The sequence below is a fragment of the Mus caroli genome, unplaced genomic scaffold, assembly GCF_978045245.1.
Source record: "Mus caroli unplaced genomic scaffold, Mus_caroli_1 scaffold_10, whole genome shotgun sequence".
NCBI classification, from domain to species: domain Eukaryota; kingdom Metazoa; phylum Chordata; class Mammalia; order Rodentia; family Muridae; genus Mus; species Mus caroli.
The window spans coordinates 50,319,849-50,339,295 of record NW_028227265.1 but is presented as its reverse complement, the minus strand read 5'-3'; the positions used below and the strand labels follow the sequence as shown (position 1 = coordinate 50,339,295).

The 19,447-nt window shown below is 46.6% G+C and overlaps 1 protein-coding gene across 6 annotated transcripts in view; it reads right to left on the bottom strand.

Annotated features, from left to right (window-relative positions):
* The window catches only part of Smad1 (SMAD family member 1), a 60,603-nt gene that overhangs the window by 13,250 nt on the left and 27,906 nt on the right, over window positions 1-19,447 (bottom strand). For all 6 annotated transcript variants that reach the window (XM_021169555.3, XM_029480553.2, XM_021169558.3 and 3 more), the window contains exons 3-4: window positions 4,625-4,882; window positions 1,705-1,821 (exon numbers count right to left, since the gene is read on the bottom strand). In XM_021169555.3, coding sequence (XP_021025214.1) covers window positions 1,705-1,821; window positions 4,625-4,882 — 375 coding nt within the window. The remainder of the gene's footprint in view (window positions 1-1,704; window positions 1,822-4,624; window positions 4,883-19,447) is intronic.

Sequence of the window (19,447 nt, the reverse complement as noted above, 5' to 3'; positions counted from 1 at the left end):
GTACAGCTAAGGGTTTCATAAAGGGTATTTATTTTTGGAGCCAACGTTTTGGGTCACTGCAAAGTCAGCACAGAGACTTCCCGTACATCCTCCCATCACAGAGATCTGCCATCAGATTGGTGTATTCAGTATAAGTCAGGAGCCTACATGGACACATCATCGTCCCGAATCCAGAGTTGGTGTCAGGGCTTGTTCTTGGTTAGTTTGTGGGTCTGAACACATATGAACAGGGCACACTGCTGCCCTCACACTACCATATGGACAGCATAATAGTTAAGTCTTGAAAAAGCACCAGCAACTCTGACTCAGGCCAAGGCACCTCTCGTTTCACTAAGTGGGGTTAGGAACAAAATAAGACCTAGTCAGCAGTCATGTGGCTTTTACTTTCAACTTGCTTCACCCCTGGGCTAAGTGCTTGCCGGAGGCCCCTCCCAGAAATTACTGAGCGGATGGGAGACCTTGCCAGGGCAGCATGGCACCTCTTAGCATGGGGTAGTGTGCCTGGTGTCTGGGGCAGGATTCAGGGATTCTAGCATCTGCTTTTCTCTGCTCCCACTCAACATGCCACTGTGGTCCTGAGAAGTGTGTGGGGCCATCCGCCAACTCATTACTGGGCTGAAATGGAGCTGGTGGTGATGACCAGGCCCCTCCCCAAGGAGGGAAGGTGAATTTCAGTTCAATTGTAAATTCTTTAAGGGAAGAGAAACAAATTCTCATCCTGTAAATTCTTCTGGTAACCAAGTTAGGCATGAGTGCAGAAAGGGGAAACTGCACCATTGTTTCAGTGATGGATAAGAGCTATAAAATAGATGAGGTGCCAGCGCACGCATTGTGTGTGTGTGTGTGTGTGTGTGTGTGTGTGTCTACTATAATACAAAGACAATCGTTTGGGAACCCAGCTGTATGGATTTCAGTGGGTTCACCCGTGGGAAGTCTGCTTTGCAGTCCTGTGGATGGCCTGTTTCCCCTTGGCCCTTAAAAAGACAATTCTTGCAGCACCGATCCCAAGTTATTAATGACTGAAGACCTGAACACATGGCCATCTAAATAAAGGACTATGTTATGTAACATAGGCCTCGCCATTGTCCCCTCTAGCTCTTCATGCCCAAGAGCTCTCCAATAACCTCATATGTATACAGGTACATGAAACAGCTATACAAATCACGTATTTATTGATACTAAATCACATATAAATATATTTCTAAATGGTTCTTTGTTTACATCATGTAACCATTTACAAAAGGTAAAAGCAAATTAGCATGCTAATGAGATAGATACACTTGCTCATTTTTAAAATAAATAATAAACGCCGGCTTAATATTCAGCACCGATGGATGAACAGCTTGCTTGGTTGGCTTCAGAGTTGGCCACAGCTTGGTTTTCTAATCGCCAATGCTGAGACTTAGCCTCACTTAACTTGCTAGTACAAAATGGCAGGAGGATGCTTAAGGCCATTTCGTAAGCTATTGAAAATACATTCAATATGTATTGAATCTGAGATCTCTTATGAGATTGTGACAGAGTTTAAGCAAAGGGCTGGGTTCTAGAGAATTCTTTCCCTTAGGTTTAAAACAACAACAACAACAACAACTGATTTTTGTATGTTTCATAAACAGCTACTTTTGGAAGGTCTGTATGACTGAAAGTAACCCTTGGACCTGCAGACAATAAACTCTAGGAGGGAGAAGCAGCAACCGACTTTACCTCCTCTGCTGATTTCAGCGGGCAGTGGAGGTGCCATCATGTTCGTGTCCATGGGCTGAGAGCCATCCTGGGCCATGGGGTCTTCAGGAGGCAGGTAAGCAGGTGGAGGTGTGTCAGCTACAAAGTTTTAAAGAAAAAGAAAATACATGTGTCAGGCATATATTCTGTTCTGTGTTGAGAGTCTTTGTGTATGCAGATGCATGTGTGTGTACATGTATGTAGGGGGTCAGAAGATAACTTTGGACTTACTTATTGGGGGGGGGAGAACATGGGGGAGGATCAGAGCATAACTTGGGGAGTTAGGTCTCTCCAACATGTAGGTTCCAGGGACTAAATTCAGGTTTTCACAATAGCAACAAGTGTCTTTACCCACTGAGCCATCTAACCAGCTTCTCACCTTTTGGGGGGGAAGCAAGGACTCTCCATGGCCTGAAACTCTTCAGCAGGCTAGGCTGCTCGACCAGTGAGCCCCAGGGCTCTGCTTGCCCCTGCTTCCCTGAGTATTAAGCACTCAAGCTGAATCAGCCCTTTTAACGAGCAGGCTTATGTGGTAGTGTATGCCTGCAATCCTGGCAGGTGGGAAGCAGAGGCAGGATGAAGAAGAAGTCAAGGCTAGCCTTGGCTACATCAGACCCTGCCTCAGCCACAAACCCTTACCCCTCCACAAAGGATGAGATGGCTAAAGACATTGGACTTAAGGTACAGTTTCAGAAAATGATCACAGCCCCAAACTTTGTTCCCAGTGACATCTCAGTGAAAAGAAACACAAGCCGTAAGTGGGCACCCGGAGCCACCATGACTCTCCAGGATCATGGCCCCTCTAAATCCACTGAGAAGAACACGTGTGCACACTCTCATGCGGCAGGCTAGTTTGGTTTCACCACTGTAACTAAACTGCCTGACAAGACTTAGTAACGGGAAACTTCTTCCCAGGCCTCTGACATTAAACATCTGGGCAGGAATTTACTGTCTGGGTTTGTTATGGCCTGCTAATTGAGACTTTGGTTTCCCATGACTTTAAGCAATCTCTTAGGACTACCTTCACCATAACCATGTAAGCAATGACTAGCCTAAAAATCCCCAATAACAGAATAGTAGGAATGAAATCAGTTTAGCTCAGCTGTCTTCTGCTTTAGAATTTACATAGGTCTTCTCTGAACAGTTTCTAATAAGTAACGAGATTACTGAAACCACACACATTAATGCAAGATTGGTATTTTCTTACAGGACTCAGAAAACCAGGTTCCTCATTGGCCTGTCTGCCCACCCAGTATGTACGGCAGAGCCTTGAGAATGGAAATTTACCTTAGGAGTTCATAAATGCTTGGGTAGATACTTAGGGGCAACTGTGGACCCCAAATAACAAACTGCTCCTTCAAGGCTCCCTGGCAATTGCCGCCACCCCGACCCTGGCAGAATCTTAGCCTAGCTGCTAAGGAGCAGAGAGCCAGGCAGGCTCCAGGTACTTTCCTGCACTTCTCAGTCTGCCCTCTCCACACTCCAGCTTCTTGCTGCAGCTGTAAGGTTAAGTCTACTTTGCTCAAGCCAGGAACAAAACCAGGAGGCTGTTCTCAACAGAAGCCGATGAGTTTACACCGACAGGGCTCGGAGTGGCCAGGTCTTTACTGATCGTGTTCGGGTGTCTCCGCTAGTTCGCTATCTCCGCTAGTGCGCGCCCTTTCTCTTAGCTCTATCTCCGCTAGTGCGCGCCCTTTCTCTTAGCTCTATCTCCGCTAGTGCGCACCTTTTCTCTTAGCTCTATCTTCACTAGTGCGTGCCCGGTCTCTTTGCTCTTCTCAATGGTGCTTTGAACCCTGGCAGCCACGGACAAGAGTGAATTCTAGCAATAGTCTCTGATTCCCTTCACTGGGGCTTGCCCGGGGTTGCCCCTGCTCAAGTCCTCTGAAATGAACCCTGCCACCACCAACCCATCCATCTGACTCAACAGGCTTGCCAGGGAATGGGTAGATAGGAAACCATTGAGTGTTGTTCGTCTGGTTATTAAAATAATCTCTCTCCTATCTCCATCCCAAACAGAAAGATATAATGCAAAATTAACAGGTTGAAAAATAAGAGTAATTATTAAAAAAGAAAAAAAGCAGCAGCAAAAAGTGTGGACCACCCTTCAATTTCCGAAGGTTCAACATGGATGCTGAATTGCAATTTAACCTAAAGCACTTTAAGTGGTTCCATAAGCATGCCTGCCTGCCCAGTCATCTTCCCTCACAAAATACCCAGATCCAAGCTCGTCTTCTGCTCATCCGATCCTTTTTCTGTTGACTGGCAAGGACTCTGGCACTAATATTTGAGCTGCTTGTTTACTAACCTGCAATTTGAAAGCTAGACCGTTCTAATTAATCACGTATTTTGATAACTATTACAGCATCCATTATGACTACAACAGGAAAATAGCTGGTTCTGTCTCTGCTAAGTTAAACAGCAGATGGTCTCCAGCATGTCTGTTACAATCCCTTGTTAAAAGTACAGGCTTGATGGGATTACATCACTGGTTAAATGAATCTAATTAAATGGGAGTTGTGGCCGCTCAGAAAACAGCTCTTCCAAGTCTGCATTGACAGCAAGGGCTCTTCGATGTCGGAGCCGCTTCTCAGAACTGGCACTGTGTGTAACATGGCGTTTTCGCTCTTTCTTTTATGAAGAGCAGAGGCTGGAACAACCATGCCATTCCCAGAAGGATGCAGCTGTTTCAAAACGTTTGAAAACAAGGGGCAAATGCAGCAGGAATCAAACAGGCCGTCCCTTATCTGGGCTGTGAGACTCCTCTCTCTACAATGCTGTTCTGAAGCACGGGCTGGGGGCAGGGGGATGCTTGCTCGGGGATCAGACTGCCTTCCTGCAGGCCACGCCCAGTTACCTCCCCCAAACACCCCATCCCCAATCTCTGGATACGCCCTCTTACCTGGCATCTGAAAAGGGCTGCCTGGGTCTGAGCTGGTCGGGGAGTGAGGGTAGGTGCTGCTGCTGCCGCCAGGAGAGTTGGGGTAGCTGCTGTTGGGGGAGTGGGGGAACGGGTGGCTGTTGGGCTGCTGGAAAGAGTCTGGGAACGTGGCGTTCAGTGGCATGTGAGGCTCATTTTGTCCCAGGTTGCGGAACTGAGCCAGAAGGCTGTGCTGAGGATTGTACTCGCTGTGCCTCGGAACCAGCACTGGCGGGAGAACTGGAAGCAGAAAGAAAAGAGAGAGAGCGAGAGAGGCGAATAAGAAAGGTGAAAAACTGTTAATGAACTCACAGTAAGTGAGGGCAAATGACCAGAACCCCTCCACAGTACTGACCAGAGGGAGAGTGACTCTCCAGTCCGGATCACAGGACTCCAGCCAGAGAGCAGCGCCCCTGGCCTGTTGACCCAGGGAAGGCTCAGAACACAGTTTTAGATTAAAACATGTTGCTTTATTCCACTTTAAATCTTCCTATTCACACAAAACCTAAAGCAACAATATAACAATATACATCACGGGCTAGCGGGATGGCTTCATCGGGAAAGGAACTTGTCACACAGCTTGGGTAACCTGAGTTTGATCCCTGGAACTCTGGTAAAGGGAGGACAGAAGAGATTCCACAAAGTTGGTCTGTGGCATGTGCACACCTCCATACACATATCGCCCAAAGGCACACACAGCACAGTGGCACACACCCACAATGCCAGTACTCAGGAAGGAGGTTAAGACCACAGACCTCAGGCTGGAGTCCAGCCTGGGCTACCCTGTTTATGTATTTATATATTGCCTGTGATGGTCTTCTTACCTGACAGTCTGCTGACATCTGAGTTATTGAAATGATATTGAATGATGTTACTTACCAGCTAAGTATTTTAATTGACCCATTAGCTCCTTTTAGAATAAAAAGCAGGAGAATGGAGGAGGTTGAAGAAATAAACACAGTGGGCATGGAACACCCAAAGGCTAAGGAAGATGGCTAGTTATCCACAAAACAGGGTCAAGGAGCACCCAGATGTTACAGTCACATTTTGCTAAGAGGTAGGTACTTAAACACAAGAGAAAAAGAGTTGCCTCTTCTGAAAGCTTCAGGTTAAGAAACTAAGATGGTGGAGATCAGCGTGGCTAACTCCCCAAATCCAGGCAGAGCCACCACCAAATTGATGACCTGCATGGGATGGGCTGCCTGTAACATATAGAACCCCACCCTGGGGAATTTTATTTCACCCCAAGATGTTCTCCAGAGTCACCAGGTAGCTTCCCCTTAGTGACAAAGACCTTTGAGAGCCCTTCTGCCCTAGTGGCCCAAAATTAACAGAGAAAAGCAACATGTTGTAAAACTGCATGGTTGGTTTTATATGCAAAATTCTTGGATTCATTTCCATTTTTGCTCAAAACGTGTTCGGGTATAACTCCCACCTCCAGGGTTAGGCTTATCTGCTCCATTCATTGTCAGTCCTCAGCGACATCCCCAGAGCTTTGTTCAAATCCAGAAAACACTTCCTGTGCTCTGAAGGTCAGAAGCACCCACCTCCTACCCAGTCTCCTCCAACTCTTCCCTTATTCTAACCTCCTCACAGGCAGCTCTCAAGGTTCTTCTCTCTCTCTCTCTCTCTCTCTCTCTCTCTCTCTCTCTCTCTCTCTCTCTCTCTCTCAAGGTTCTTCTCTCTCTCCCTCTCCCTCCCTCCCTCCCTCCCTCCCTCCCTCCCTCCCTCCCTCCCTCCCTCCCTCTCTCTCTGTGTTGAATCTGCAGTCATAAAGTCTTGTATACCCTCACTGAATGGAAGAATTCATGCCTGTATACCCTTCCCTTCTCGGGCATGGAGAATTTCCCAATTTGTTTTAGGTTTCTGAGCCGCTGGTTTTATTTGTGGTACGAGGAATGCATTTAATTTTATCGTTTTCTAACTGTTTAACCAGCCACCTTAAATGCCACTGATTAGGGAGTCCATCGTTGTTCTGGGGACTGGGGGGATCTTTCTCACAACGTCCTATGTATGTTCTGCCAATTTATCAGACGTTTCCTTCTGCTCTGCTCTGTGGCCCTGCCATCATTTCATTTCTTGGGTTTTTGATTGTTTATTTATTTTCACATTTTATTAAGAAAAGGAGAGAGCACCTGCATGTTTGGCCTGGCTGCTCTGGTTGTCTGGTGGAGGCTGCCTGCCTCTGTGATCAGAGTGCTGGGATTAAGTGTGTACCACCACCAGGGATTTCAATGACACCCAGCTCCTGTTGGTTTTTCTTCTTGGTGTTCAGGGTGCATGCTTCTCTTTCCAAATGGCTTTAGTTACGTCTCTGCCTACCTTTTGGAAACAAAAAAGTTCTTGATGCTTTATTGAGAGGCCATTCCATTCACAAGTGCACAGGAAAGTATCTTGGAGCTGAAGTGCCTTCTTTACAACAAGGAAGAGCTGGGCAGGAGATGGAAGCAGGAGGATGGATACTCAGTGCAAAGCTAGTTTTAGCTGCAAAATGAGTTCGAGGCCAGTCTGGGCAACTTAGCGAAACTGTTCAAAATAAGAACTAAAGAGAAGCTCAGTAGTTAGGAGCATGCACCATTCTTCCAGTTTCCAGCAACCACATGGACTCTGAGGGCACCTGCATGCATGTGTAGTTAAAATGAAGAAAGGCCATTGGGTATAGCTCAGTGGTGCAGTCCCTGCCTAGCCCAGGTTCATCCCCAGTTCTGGAAAAGCAAAAGCACGGGACAGTCAGCTCAAGTCCATGGTGGCGCTGTGATCTGCAGACACTGCCTATATTAGTTTCCCAGAACAGCTGTAATAAAATACCAAAGAGAGGTGTCTGTAGTAACAGAAATTCATTTTCCTGTGATCATGGAGACCAACGTCCATGATGAAGGGTTCTCCCCAGGCCTCTGTTCTCAGCTCCTGGTGGCCTACTATCCTGGTGCATCTCTGCATAGCTTAACCCATCTTACAAGGATGCTAGGGCCTCCCACAGTGCCCTCATCTTACTTTATCTTTTTCTTAAAGGCCCTGTCTCTAAAACCCACATTCCATGGTACTTGGGGTTCGGGTCACAACATGAATTTAGGGACACACATGCAGTATCTTCCAAGTTCCCAAGCACCTCAAACTTGCTACTTACGGACAGCATGCTCGGTTTGGAACTGTTCTAGATGCTGTTTTCTATAAGATACTTTGGAGAAGCCAGAGTCCAAATTTGCTTTCTAAACGTTATCAGAATCTGTTCTTTTTGCCCTTGGGCCCTGAGGTTTATCCTTGGATGTGAAGCTTAATGGTTGGTTTTACTAAAGCTTCGTCTCTAAGATAACCAGGTTGTGTGTTCAGAGAACTCTGGTAACGAACGCCCAGGCCTGGTTGAGCTCTGTGCTCTTCCAGAAAAGGGGGCCTGGACGAGTGGAGCCTTTCGCATGTACCTGACAACCACCTGAAGCCTGTGTGTGTGTCTATGTGTGTGTCTATGTGTGTGAGTGTGATTATGTGTGCATGTATGAGCATGTGTGTTTGTCTATGTAAGTGTGTGTTTATGTATGTATGTGTGCATGTGTGTGTGCCACCTAGGGAAATCTGCTGTTGGATGCTGGGGTCCTCAGGCTAGTGCCGGAAGCACTTTACCAACTAAGCTATTTCACTCTCTGCCACATCTTTATTTAAATGTTTTAAGATTCTTTATTTTAGCCTTTATTTAATTTTGTGTGTATATGTGCGAGTCTGTGTACACATCTGTACATGTACATGATGCCGGTGCCCTCTGTAATCAGACGTATTAAGCCTCCTGAAGCTGGAGTTGCAGGTTGTTGTGAGGTGTCCAATGTGGATTCTGGGAATTGAACTTGGCAGTTTGTACTCTTAACCACTGAGTCATCTCTCCAGCTCTCTAAGAATTTAAAAGTAGGATGCGCTCTCTTTCCATCTTTTCCTGACCTTTCGGGAGGGAGAAGTTAGAATTCTTCCTTTCCCTGCTACTGTTAACTCTGCTTTTCAACTCTGCATCTCCTTCCGTGAAAAAGTAAAATCCCTTTTCCGGCTAATAGGACAACCAAACCGAGACTGAAACTGCAGGATGCTGCAGTCCAAGGAGATGTTTATGATTCTTCTACTGGGCTCTGCTTTACTACGTTGCCAAGGCGCATGGGAAAGAAATGACCAAGAACGGCTAAAATTATACAGCAGAGTGCACAGCACCCTCACATCCCAGATGGGAGCTTTGTCCAGAGTCTCAAGCGTGGCTTGAAATGGTCAGTGACAATGTGTTCTCATCTAAACCTGGCAAGTCTTCAACTGTGCTCTGACCCTCCAAACGTTCTCCAAAAGGCAGCTTGTTTCTGCTTTAACACACAGAGAGCTCTGGAGATGAGGTTGCCAGTCCCTTTGCTGTGTTTCTCCATGAAGACAGAATGGCAATCAGGCTACTAAATGCTTCCTGCCTGGTTCTGCAGGGTGAGAGGAGGTCCCTGGTTAAGGGACCTCAGCAGGACAACCACCTCGACTCTGAGCAAATCACCCAACGTGTTGGGATTTCACTCTGGCTTTCCTCAGGCAGCTCTGCCCTAAATCCTGTTTGTCTTCTGCAATAACTTTGTGTACACCTAATGCTAGCACTGCAGTGTGCAAAGCTCTGTTCAGGCGAGACCTCAGGACATCTCACTGGGGTTCTCTGAGAGCAGCCAGTCTTACAGTAACACCTTTACCAAAAGGGCAAGTCGCCTCAGCAGCCACTTAAGACAGATGTCCCTGGTAAGAGTGTACTGGGTGACCTTGTGAGCAGAAATCATCCATGTAAAGAGGTGTGTGTGTGGTGGTGTGGGGGGGGGGGAGGGAGGTAAGACGGCTTTCAAGGTAATAGTATGTTTGTTTATAAAACTAAATCCCTTACTTCAAGATATGCCTCGGAAACCGAAGAAATGGTTCTCCGAATCTTAACCAAGGTTAAATTTTAACAGCAATAAACAACAGCTAAAAACCCTTTACCTTTTTGTTTGCTCACTGGTGGTGAGCTGAGGGTGGGCAGGGCTTGAAATATTAGATAAGGCCTCCTGAGTTGTGGTTATAAAAGTCAACTGGAGGACGCAGCTCCACCACAGGGTGTCTCCATGTTGATTCTTACAACTGTAATCTCCAGGGAAGCAGGCTCAGCCTAGCTAAGTAACTCATCCTGAATCTAGCACCTGAAGAAAGAGGGGCCAAGGCTTGAGTGAAAGAATGATCACAGCCACCAGGCTTTACTACTTAGTCCTACAAAACAGAGGAGATTGTGAAAGTCACGGGGTGCATGCGATGGGTGTGTGTGCGCTTGCATGCACGTGTGTGTCTGTGTGTCTGTGTGTGTATGTGTGTGTGTGAGAGAGAGAGAGAGAGAGAGAGAGAGAGAGAGAGAGAGAGAGAGAGAGTGAGTATGTGGTATGTGTGGTTTATATGTACACATGTGTGTAAGAGAAAGAGGGTAGTGGTGGTGGTGGTGTGTGTATATATATGACAGAGATAGAGATAGATAGAGAGAGAGAAGGAGGGCGGGGGTAGAGTGTATGTATGTGTGAGAGAAAGACAGAGACAGACAGACAGACACTAGGTTCTCTTCCTCAATTGTTTGTCACCTTTATTTCTTGAGACAGGCTCTTTCACAAAACCTGTTCAGTGTTTTGGCTAGACTGGCTTGGCCGTCGAGCCCCCATAACTGCCCTGTCTCTTTCCCCCAGAACTGGGATTGCAACCATGGGCCGCCATGCCAGGTTTTTTCCTGTGTGTGCTGAGGACCAGACACAGTAAACCCTTGACTAAGCCGTCTTCCCACCCCCATGCTTAGGTGGTTGGTTGGAGAATCATATTTTCAACAGACTGTTTTACCTAAGGAGGATACTGTAGTGTTTACCTTGTAGGAATGTAGCAATTACTCCGAAGAAGTATACAGTATGTTCATAGAAGAAAAAAATCGCAAATACAATTTGAACACGGGTAGAGAAATGAATTTTATTCAATACTAGTATCAACTTTTTTTTTTTTTTTTTTAAATAAAAGCCAAACATTCAGTTTACTTCAAAAATAGCCTAAATATAACTCAACTTCCTGGCAAATGTGAGCCAGTAATTTCTGGTCCACCACTGATGGTTCCTGAGAAATGCATTTCTGTGAGACTTTGCCACATATGCTGGCTATGACTGCAGCCTGGACTGAGGTCCCTCTTCTGACCTGTCTCTGGGGGAAGCCCTCCCTTCCCACCTGGCTACCCTGGGCTTCTGTGGTCTCTGTCTCCTTGTCTCTCATAGACGCCCTCCCTGCTCCCTGTCCACGCAAGCAGGAACGCCTCCTTCCTGTGCTCCATGGTGGCTGTAAAAGGCTTTACTATGGTAACGGCTATGTTTTAGCTCTCACCTGACTTCCTCATCTGGTAGAGTGTCATGCCCTTGAGGGTGGAACTGTTGTTGTTCCTTCTTTTGTATTGCCCAGAGTCTGACATACAAAAAAGTCCTTCATGTGTTTTCAATTAATACACTTGAGAGTTATATTATAGTTCCTGCCCTGTTTAGTATAGTATAGAGCAGTCTTTCCAAAGTCTGCTCCTGACTTAACAGCAGATTGTGAACATTATCCCTGTGACGTCAACCAGAACCCGGACCCTTGGGTGGACTCAGCCTGGGTCACTGAGCTTTGGGTATAGGACATGGGTTTCTTGTTCCATGTCTCTAGCTATGGAAACCAAACCTCAAATTTCTCACTTGTGTCAAATACCTAGCAATGACTCCTGGCATTTCTAAGACCCCATACAGTGGCAGCTCTGAGTCTTAGGTAAAATACAGACTCAAACCAGTATGCTACGGGAACAGCCAGGTTGGCCTTAGACTGCTCACAATAAAGCAGTGTCTAGGGGCCGGAGAAACCAAGTAAAGATGCTTGTTGCTAAGCCTGAGGACCTGTTTGGTTCCTGGACTCCAAATAGTAGAAGGAAAAGAATGGGCTCCTGCCAGTTACTCTCAGACCGCCACACACACTGACAAATGTGCAAAACAAACAAACAAACACAACACAACACAACAAAATAAAACAGTTGTTTCTTTGGCCAAGCTGCATGGTGTCATGGAAAAAACATGTGTTGTCACTCAAGGCGGCCCAGGGTCCCCACTGCATGAACTTAGGCAGCACACGCTCTTGCTGGGACTTCCACGCTGGTGTCCCCATCAGCCGATCCCACCCCCGCTTTTTCTCTTTGCCCAGTTTCCTTTCCTTTGCTAAACATTTATTTGCTTCACTTCCACAGAGGGAAGCATGAGGTTCTAAGAGAGTACAGAAGTCTTCTAGGGTAGAGGATAACCTCAGAGTATAAGCTAAAATTATCACACCAGGAGTTAAAAACAAAAACCACTGTTGGCAATGCATGAGAGAACAATACTGCTTTAGCTTTCCAACCATAGGGTTTTGTTTAACTCTTCAATAGACAAGAAACAGGAGAGATTCTTAAAACCTTCTTTCCTTTCAATCGTAGAGCTGGAACAACGGTACTTCCCTGAGACAGACGTCACTTACACATGCTGATGGCTGTATCAAGTGTTAGAGTCACGCTCTAATACCTTATCCTAAGTCATGCCTGCCCAATGAAGAATCGGAGGTGCTGGAGCACTGGCTTGGCAGGTTAAGAGTGTATTCAAGCGGGCCTTACAAAGGACTGGAGTTTGGCTCCCAACACCCACATCCGGCGGCTCATCCAGAGGGGATCCCATGCATCTGGCCTACAAGAAATCTGCACTCACGTGCACATACGCACATGCAGACAGACATCACACAGGACATTAAAACTGATGGGAATGCATCTTAAGATAAAGTGGAAATGGAGATGCAGAAGACTGAGTGAGTAACTTACCTAAGACGTGAGCTCACCTATGGTTAGATAGCTAATGTCTAGTGGGATCAGGGTTCGAGCTGGACCACCGCGGTCTTAAGGAAGTTTCTGAGCAGTTGGCTCAGGTACCTAACAATCCACTGCTCTGTCGACAATGACCTCCAAGCCGCCTTGTTTAACTAACAATCATAGTTCAATTAATCGTGTTTAGCTTATTCTGAGTTCAAAGTGGATCCCAACAAATATGTTCTGTCAAGCGAGACTCTGGTTTTCTAAGGTTGATCACTGCTGGATGGGAAATAAATGTAAACAGAACTTCCTAAACACACAGGGCACGGGCTCGGGTGCTCCCGTCAGGGCATGGCACAGATGCTCCCAACTCAGCCCAGGCCACAGGCAGGCTGCCATGTGCATCTTAGGACACATGCCCTAATACTTATACTTCTGGATGTCTGGCTCCTCTGTTAAGGAGAAAACCAACTGCTCCCTGGTTCTTGGGAAGCAGGGGATTTGAACTTGGATCCTAGATCTCCAGTTTCAAGCTGTACATTACTCTGGCTCTACATCTCCCCAGCCCTTGGCACCTGCTTCTTAGGTCAGAAGTGAGTGAGAATGCATGTGTGGCAGTAAATATGGAGCCCAGGACAAACACTGGCTGCCGTGATTCACCGTCACCATTTTAATGTAGTGACTGCCACAGGTTTTCTGGAACTAATCGCTTTGTGAAGACTTGCTTCCTTTGCAGGTTTCATTTTACTCTATGGGAGATATGGAGGAAAGCAGCGACCTTCTTTATCTTGTAGATCACATCATTTTCAAGTATGCACTAGTATGGAGGTCTCTTCATACGCTGTGACTATTATGATCTTCACAACAACCTTGGACAGATGGACCATCGCAACCATCAGCTTCCCCCGCAGGTCTGTAAGTGGCTCAGGGCCAAACTGCCCAAGGCGGGTGAAGCCTAGCCCCATTGTCCCCATCAGGATCTCACAGCATTACTGAAGGAAACTGGTATCTTCCTCACATGGCCTTTCCTGTCCTGAATTCCTAAGGAACCCCACTCTACCAGCCCCCTGTGGGCCGAGCCTATCTCACTGGTACTCCATGTGCAGTCTCTGGATGTCTGACCTATCACAAGCGTAGTTTACAGTCTGCTTCTGTTGAAAGGACTTTCTTCATCAGACAGCCTCAGGTTTAAGGCAGTCTCTCTGTCCTGCTGCTGTGTCCTGCCTGATTCCCCTTGCTTTCCTATTCCTGGGATTACAGGTGTGGGCCACTACATCTGGCATTAAAGAAGAAACAGAACAAAGCGCCCTGTGTGTTTCAGCTGCAGAAACAATAAGAAAGACCCTACCTCAAAAATGTGGTGCAAGGAGGAAGCCAACTCCCGAGCCGTCATCCTCTGGCCTCTGCGTGGGTACAGCAGCATGTGCTGACTCTGTGCCCCTCTACAACATAAGAGAACCCTTCACATCCTCTTCTTAGGCTTGGGGATGGCTCTGTTGGTAAAGTGCTTAGCTTGCAAGCATGAAGAACTTATTCCAACTCCAGAATTCATCCAGGCACAATGACTCACACTTAAAATTCCCCAGGCTCCCAAACTGGGTAGGTAGGCAAAGACAGAAGTAGCCCTGAAACTCTCAGGCCAAGAGAGTCAAGCCTGGTGACCATAAACCTTGGTGAAAGGCTCTGTTGCAAAGAAGTGGACTGTGTTCCTGAGAATGACAACCAAGACTGGCTGACCTCCAAATGCACACATCCACATAAAAAGAGATCTCTGAGATAGTGGCCATACACGGACATCTCTGCACTGCACCACAGCCAGGGTTAGTAGGAACAGTGTGCAGGTGTCTCAAGTAAGGAAGTCTTGCCGGTGCTATTCCGAGGTTTATGAGCTAAGTTCATCCTCATCCACACCTGTCACTGAATTTAGCATATGCTGCTATAATTATATGCCAGTCTTCTGGTGGGCATAGTTCCTGTAGACTCCTGTGTTTATTATAAATGTAAGAAGGAAGAGAAATGTAGATGTCCTGGAACACAGCACATGCTGCCTTGTTTTCATTTCTTTTGTTAGTATAGTTAATTTATCTCCAATCTTCAAAATCTTTGTTATGAACACATCTTGGTCTCTAACTTACAACCTTAAAGCCTTCAGATAACGCCAATACTGGCCCCCCACCCAGCAAGCTTGGCTGTTGCCCAGATGCAGAGAGATTTAACTCTGAGTCAAAATACTCCAAGTTGGAAATGGACTCTTGCCTAACCTACCTAACCCTAAAGCTCCCCTCACCTGGGCGGCACCCTGCGGTTTCCTGGTTAGCTGGTGTGTGACTGCTGCCCACTGCAGCCTCCACCCTGGGGTTTCAATAGCTGGCGTGTGACTGGAACTGCCACCCACCGCTGCCCCCACCATTGCCAGCACTGGGGTAGCACATCTTGAGCCCAGGAAAGAATCAAAATCAGGCTCCATTGTGACTAAATGGAGGCAGTTCTGCACCATCCGACAGGGTCCCTGGCTGTCTGAGGGCAGAGCACTGGGTGACTGAGTTGTGAGACCAACTGACACTTATCCACAGAACGCTATTTCAGTTGAGATCATTACAGTTTCATATACAGCTTTATGCCACCAACAGAGTCTATTGTCAGAACTGTTAAATGTAGAACATCTCCAGCATCCTCAGGACCCACACAGCTCGCCTCTTTCCTCAGTATCTCCTTCCCCTGCCCTGTTCCTGCTGGGCAATAATGAACCTTTCTTCAGTTCTATAACATTTAAAACATTTTCTTCCAGGATGAACAGAATGGCTGGAGCTGAAGCCCATATTCAGCCAACAGGGAAGGAAGATTTTCAGTGTATTTCAATTTTAAGCAGCCAGCAGCAACTAGGCTGCCAACTAAGCTAAGATTTCCATTTCCATTGTTAATGGAAATCTCAAACTTTATTTGTTTAGGGGACAGTGTCTTATGAAACAAAGTCTGGCGTGTGGCCCCAAACAATCTTTCTCCTCAGCCCCCTGAGTGTTGGGATTATAGGAATGTACTGGCACACTTGACAAAAATCTCAGAATTTTAAACCTGAGTTTGATAAGGGCTTCCATGGTGAAGTTCAAAGTGCAAAAATATTTTTTATGAACATGACACAGAGAGAGAGAGAAACAGAGAGAGAGAGAGAGAGAGAGAGACAGAGACAGAGACAGAGAGAGACAGAGAGAGACAGAGAGAGACAGAGAGAGACAGAGAGAGAGAGTCAGTGGACAGGACAGGAAACCCCCATTAAGGCACTTTGGGAGCAGTGGACAGCAGCTGAATGGTCCTCTCAATGCCACAATTAGGTGACTTACTCAGCCTTGGTCAGCATTTACTTTGGGAAAAGAAAAAGAGAAGCAATATTTAATCCAACCACTAATAAGCAGCCTCCACTCTGAAGGCTAGTAAAGTCCAAGCAAACAGTTGGACTGCGACGTCAGCAGCTGGGTCATAGTGTCGGGAGCTCTGAGAACTGCTTCCTGCAAGTGTCTACACGCGTGCGAGGTGGCGGGGGAGGAAGGGACTCCAAAGGCCTTCTGGAGAGACGCATGTTTCAATGGTGGCCAGGGCATGACCATTCCACAGAAGGAAGCATCTCTGGGGCTCCGGTGAGCACAAGAGGCAACGTTTCCCAGAGTGCTGGGGTGTGTAACAAGATGGCACGGCCCAGGTTAAAGAAAAACTGTAATGACTTAAACTGATGACATTGCTTTGGGGCAAAGAAATAGAAAATGAAGATACTCAAATGAGCAATGACAAAATCTGCCTGACCAGATTTTGAAGAGAAATCAATTGTTTCTCAGAAGTCAATCAATCAATTGACTATCTGAAGGAAAGATTTAGAACGAGCAAGTATCAGAACAAGAAAGGCCCCAAATGCTCAATGCCGTAAAGACCAACTCACCTGCACCTTACGGATGGGAGAACCTAGAAGGGCTGTGGGGCTTGACTAGCCTGGCACCTAACCAGCGGTTCAGTGACCTTAGCATGAATCTCAACCCTGAGTGCCAGCAGTGCACAGCTGTCATGTGATCACATACATGCACTCTACGGGGGCACAACACCACTTCACACTATGAAAACTGAAAGGAAACCCCTGGTCTATTTAAATCAAATACATCTTTTCCTTACCCTCAAGGGGTTTCCAGAAGTGCCCTGTGAGTGGCTGGCAACATTCTTGGCTGAAGAAGAGAAAGGATAGGAAACCCAGACTCATACTTGGCCAGCCTTCCACCTCCTCATCAACCCTTTATGTTAGAGCAAGTTACTAAGTAACTAGAGTTGGCCAGAAATAGTTTCCCTTTTTAATCTTAACACCAGGAAGGAAAGGACCTGAGAGGAAGATGGTTTTCAAAGGCTGCAGACAAATGGAAAACCCACCTCTAGAAAGACAGATGTCCATATGAATAAGATAGTCACAGCGTATTCAGTGACCAACAATGATCAGTGTCACTGTGAGACACCAGCACAGTGCCCACCTAACACTTTGTTTACTCACGGAGCTCAGCTGAACAGTACTGGCTGTGAAGTTTATTATGAAGAAGCTCGGGTTGCTATGGGAAAAGCATAATCTCTCTGGGGCACAAAAACAGCAGAATTAAAGAAGAGTCCCACCTAAACAGACCTCTGCAAGATTAGATATGGAAGAGAAAGAGAAGCGAGCTGGCCCAGGAGGGAGGAGGAAGGAGTTATGAACAGGTGGAAAGGCACCGAGTGCCCACATAGAACACAAGTACACAGCCATGAAGAAAGTGGGAAAGAAGTGGGAAAGGAGGCAGAAGCCAGAACCCACAGGGCGCTACTAAAGAGCAAAGGGAAAGAGGTCCTTTCGATCATGGCCACTTCTCAGTGGACCTCAGCTGCAGGGGCTACACAGTTGTCGTAAGCAGTTTACATACGGGGCGGGGGATGCAGCAGAGCAGGACAAAATGTTGGCTAGCTGGCACCATGAGTGAGAGTGGGGTGTTCTTAACAATCCCTTAGGTGTGAGAGCACTTCCCGTGCCCAAACCCCTCTGCTTTCCAGATGTCTGACACGGAAGTCTCTTGACTCAGAGGCTCCTTTTCCTTACTTACCTGACATTAAAAGTTTCCCTGTGGGCCATGACCACCGAAACACATGTACCCAGAATCTAATTTGTATATAATATCTGCACGATACTTTTTACTCGCCGAGAATCCCATCTCCATTTCGGTTTCTGGCTAAAAGAAAACCATGTGTCTGTATCTGAGATGTTCCTAAAAATAAACCAAAACAAAACCCCACATCCCATCTGGTTTGACAAAGAGTAAAGAATTGCAGAGCTAATAAGAACCCAGCAAGGCCAGGGAAAGGAGAAAATGTAGTCCTAGCCCAGAACAGCAGTGCCATTTTCAAAGGGTCCAATAAGAAAGGCACCTGGGAAGAAAGCCAGAAGGTATGTAAGAAGGGTATGGAAAACACTTAAGAGAGCTAGGTAATACTATGTGATGGGCCTAATGTTATCCGTCCTTCTCAAATGAAATTCCAGCAGAGGAGAAGGCCCGTCATAGCACTAGACAAGGTAATCCTAAAAACATACGTTCTAGAAGCACGCAACACCCTATGGATTGAACACAACAATCAGTTCCAGGAAAATCTAATGTCATTGTAGAATATTTTAAAATACACAAAGTGATATGTGTTCCTATGGATCGTTGTGTTAATATAAAATATGCACGGAGATAAATGTGCGATTCCGAATGGCGGTGACTAACAGGGTACACTATCACACCTCGTTTAACCTTATATGCTCTCTTTCCTTAAACTAGGTGGTGGACACAAAAGTGCTTGCCAATTATTCCTGGCCTTTACTTTCTCGTGACTTAAATACTGCACAAAAATACAAAATGCCTTAAGAGAGAAACACGTCACTGTAGGTCTGCACTCACTGAAACAACTCCTCTTTCCCTGGCGTCTGAAGTTCCTGTAAGAGAAGGAGATGACCTGGCCATCCCAGGAGCAGGAACAGGGAGGGGAGCCACATAATTTTGATGCCATAAACCACCAGTTAAGTGAGGAAGTCCATTCACACAATCCTTCTGCGGATGACAGCGAAGCATCTCAAGGCTTCGATACAGAACCACGTGCCAGTTGATCCACCTGTCCAGTGTAGACTCAAACTCAGGGGCAAAACTATATAAATTAAAGATGTAGAGGTTTGTATCCACGGGAGACTGGTACCACATAGGCACTCCCTCTCATACCCTCAAGTCCCTTGTGTAATGTGGAAACTGTATCATCTGCCCTACATGTCAAATCACCCCCAAATCACTTACGATGCCTGACATGGTATGAATGCCATGAAGATGGTCACTTGGTTGTTCAGAGAGTAAGAGGGGCTCTGTCCTCCTCTGTCTGCAATGGCTCCTGATCAAGACAACTGAACAGCTGTGCAGCACCCAGCCTCATCATCGGAAGACCCCAATCTCCTTCCAGTATAATGGGGCTGATTTACTCCCAAGACTCTGAGAATGGAGCCCATTGCTGAGGTGACGCTGTGTGGTCAAAGAGCTGGGCTCACCAGTGCAAGCCAGCCTATATGAGGACTGACAGCACCAAGAGCTTGCAGGTCACCCTCCAGCAGCACCAGGCCCAAGTACTGCCCTGATCTCTACAAGGTGGCTGTCCAACCTCCTTAGAAGCCTGTGGTAGAAGAGGAAGCCCAGCTGAGCCCTGAGTTCTGAGCCCTGAGTTCTGAGCCCTAGAAGCAATGGAGTGCACTGACTTTTTCAACCACCAAAACTGAAAGAGAAAGTACCAGGAAGGGTTAGCTTACTCAATACAGACAGAGTTCCTCTGCTGATCATTTTTAACTGTAGCTGATTCTGTATATGAGTTCGGAATCCTGACCATACAACTTTCACCATACCCCAGTGCCATATCTGACATGACAGAGATTCTTGTAACGCAAACAGCAT